Source organism: Tupaia chinensis, unplaced genomic scaffold (genome assembly GCF_000334495.1).
Source record: "Tupaia chinensis unplaced genomic scaffold, TupChi_1.0 Scaffold000387_1, whole genome shotgun sequence".
In the NCBI taxonomy this organism is placed as follows: Eukaryota; Metazoa; Chordata; class Mammalia; order Scandentia; family Tupaiidae; genus Tupaia; species Tupaia belangeri.
Window position 1 is genome coordinate 1,603,186 of NW_006159889.1, and position 1,886 is coordinate 1,605,071.

General features: G+C 57.5%; 1 protein-coding gene across 3 annotated transcripts in view; it reads left to right on the top strand.

Moving 5' to 3' along the window:
- ST3GAL3 (ST3 beta-galactoside alpha-2,3-sialyltransferase 3) overlaps positions 1-1,470 on the top strand; it is a 187,870-nt gene extending 186,400 nt beyond the window's left edge. For all 3 annotated transcript variants that reach the window (XM_006153759.2, XM_006153760.2, XM_006153761.2), the window contains one exon: positions 475-1,470. In XM_006153759.2, coding sequence (XP_006153821.1) covers positions 475-564 — 90 coding nt within the window. In that variant the 3' untranslated portion in view covers positions 565-1,470. The remainder of the gene's footprint in view (positions 1-474) is intronic.
- Positions 1,471-1,886: the final 416 nt, after the last annotated feature.

The window sequence follows — 1,886 nt, forward strand, 5'->3', positions numbered from 1 at the left end:
GGGGGGGATGGCCACACTGCATTCCCTTCTCCATTCGCTTGGATCTTGGGCACACACGCACACGTGCCCAGTGTGAGTTTAAGCCACCAGGTCCAGGACTCAAGCCACGGGCGACTACATGGGAGTCCAGCAACATAGCCATTATGCCAACGGCTGGTCCCAAAGTCAAATAATTCTGAAAGAAAGGAAGGAAGGGGAGGGGAGGGAAGGGAAAGGAAAGGAAGAATCCGAGGTGAGTTTCTCTGTCTTGGGAAGGGAGGAGGATGAGAGGCAGCAGGCTGACAGCAGGATCATCGATATCCTGTAGGTGCCACTGATGACAGGTGTCTGCCCTCAGGCGCCCCCAGTTACAGAGCACCAGAGAGTGGTGATGGGCCCAAGCCCAGGAAGGTGCACTGAAGGTTCGTGCAGGCCCATGCCTCGGCAGCCACCTGGACTGCCCAACTGACCACTTCTCCGTCTCCTTCCTTCCAGTCCTGGACACACAACATCCAACGGGAGAAGGAGTTCTTGCGGAAGCTGGTGAAGGCGCGTGTCATCACTGACCTGACCAGTGGCATCTGAGTGGGGCAAGCAGCAGTCGCCGCCACCTGCACAGGAGACTTCAGACCCAGAGAAGGACAGTGCCAAGGGGCCCCACGGGCAGCAGGGCCTGGGTGGGGCCGCCAGAGCTCTGCCTGCTCCGAGGCCAGGCCCAGAGACCAGCACTCAGGCTCACTCAGCCTGGGGCCTTGAAGCCAGAGGGCCAGAAAGCTGCTAACTGTGTGCAGCAGGTCCAGCATCCAGGAGATAGGGACATAAGCAGCAAGACTGCTGCCAGAATTATTTCTCCAATCAGTGTTTGGTGTATTATCATTTTGTGAATTTGGGTAGGGGGGAGGGTGGGGATAATTTATTTTTAAATAAGGTTGGAGATGTCAAGGTTGGTCCACTTGCCGTGCAGAAAGGGGCCCATTAAAGGGCCTGTCAGGCAAATGGTACCAGGAAGCTATTTGGAGAATGCAAGAGCCGTGATCACCTGTACCCTGCGCCAGGGCTACCGGGAGGTGAGCAGGATTCCGTGCCAGCTCCCTCAAGCTCAGATACTGTTCGGCCTTCCTTGCGGAGAAGGTGAAGTATTCCCACTCACCAGCCCCTAGCTGCCCCATAGGAAAATCCTGGAGCCATCCCTTCGGAGCCAATAAGACAGCCCATGGGCTCGAGCAGAGAGCTTTACAGCTCAGGAAGTAAAGCCCAGCCCAGCTGGTGGGAATGGCTCCTCTCGCCAGCTGTGACTGATCTGCGGGACAGTGCCCCAGTCTGGACTGGCCAACCTGTCAGATGTCCTTGGCCTCAGCAATGAGTCTGCCAGGCCCTTGGGTTCTGCCTTTAGCCTGGACCAGAGGGAAGTAAGACCCAAGGACCTTGCCAGGCCCTGGCAGCCATCCCAGGCAGCCCTCGTGGAAGCAATAAAGCTCTTCCCTGAACCTGGCCTCACTTCGCTTTCTCTGACTCTCCTGGAAGACGAGAACCTCAGCAACTGTGCTGCACTGGGTCCCTTTCACTTTCCCCATCCACTGCAGGACCTAGGTAGCCTCTAGAGCTTCTCCAGCTTCACAGTCCTGTATCCTCCTTGCCTTAAGAGAGGCCAGAGGTTATCAGAAAATGTCCGGATGTCCGGAGCCTACCCCAGTGCCTCCTCGAGGAGCCAGAGTTCGGGATTGGAGCTTGCAGCTCTCCAGGGACAGAGAGCTGCAAGCACAGTGAGCCCCTGGCATGGAGCAGCCCACAGACCCACCTATTCCTGATAGCCCAGGCCCTACTTTGGGAAGGTCATGCCTGCTCCCACCATTGGCACATGGGCACACCCTCCTTCCCCTTGCCGCACACAACAGGATGGGGCCCAG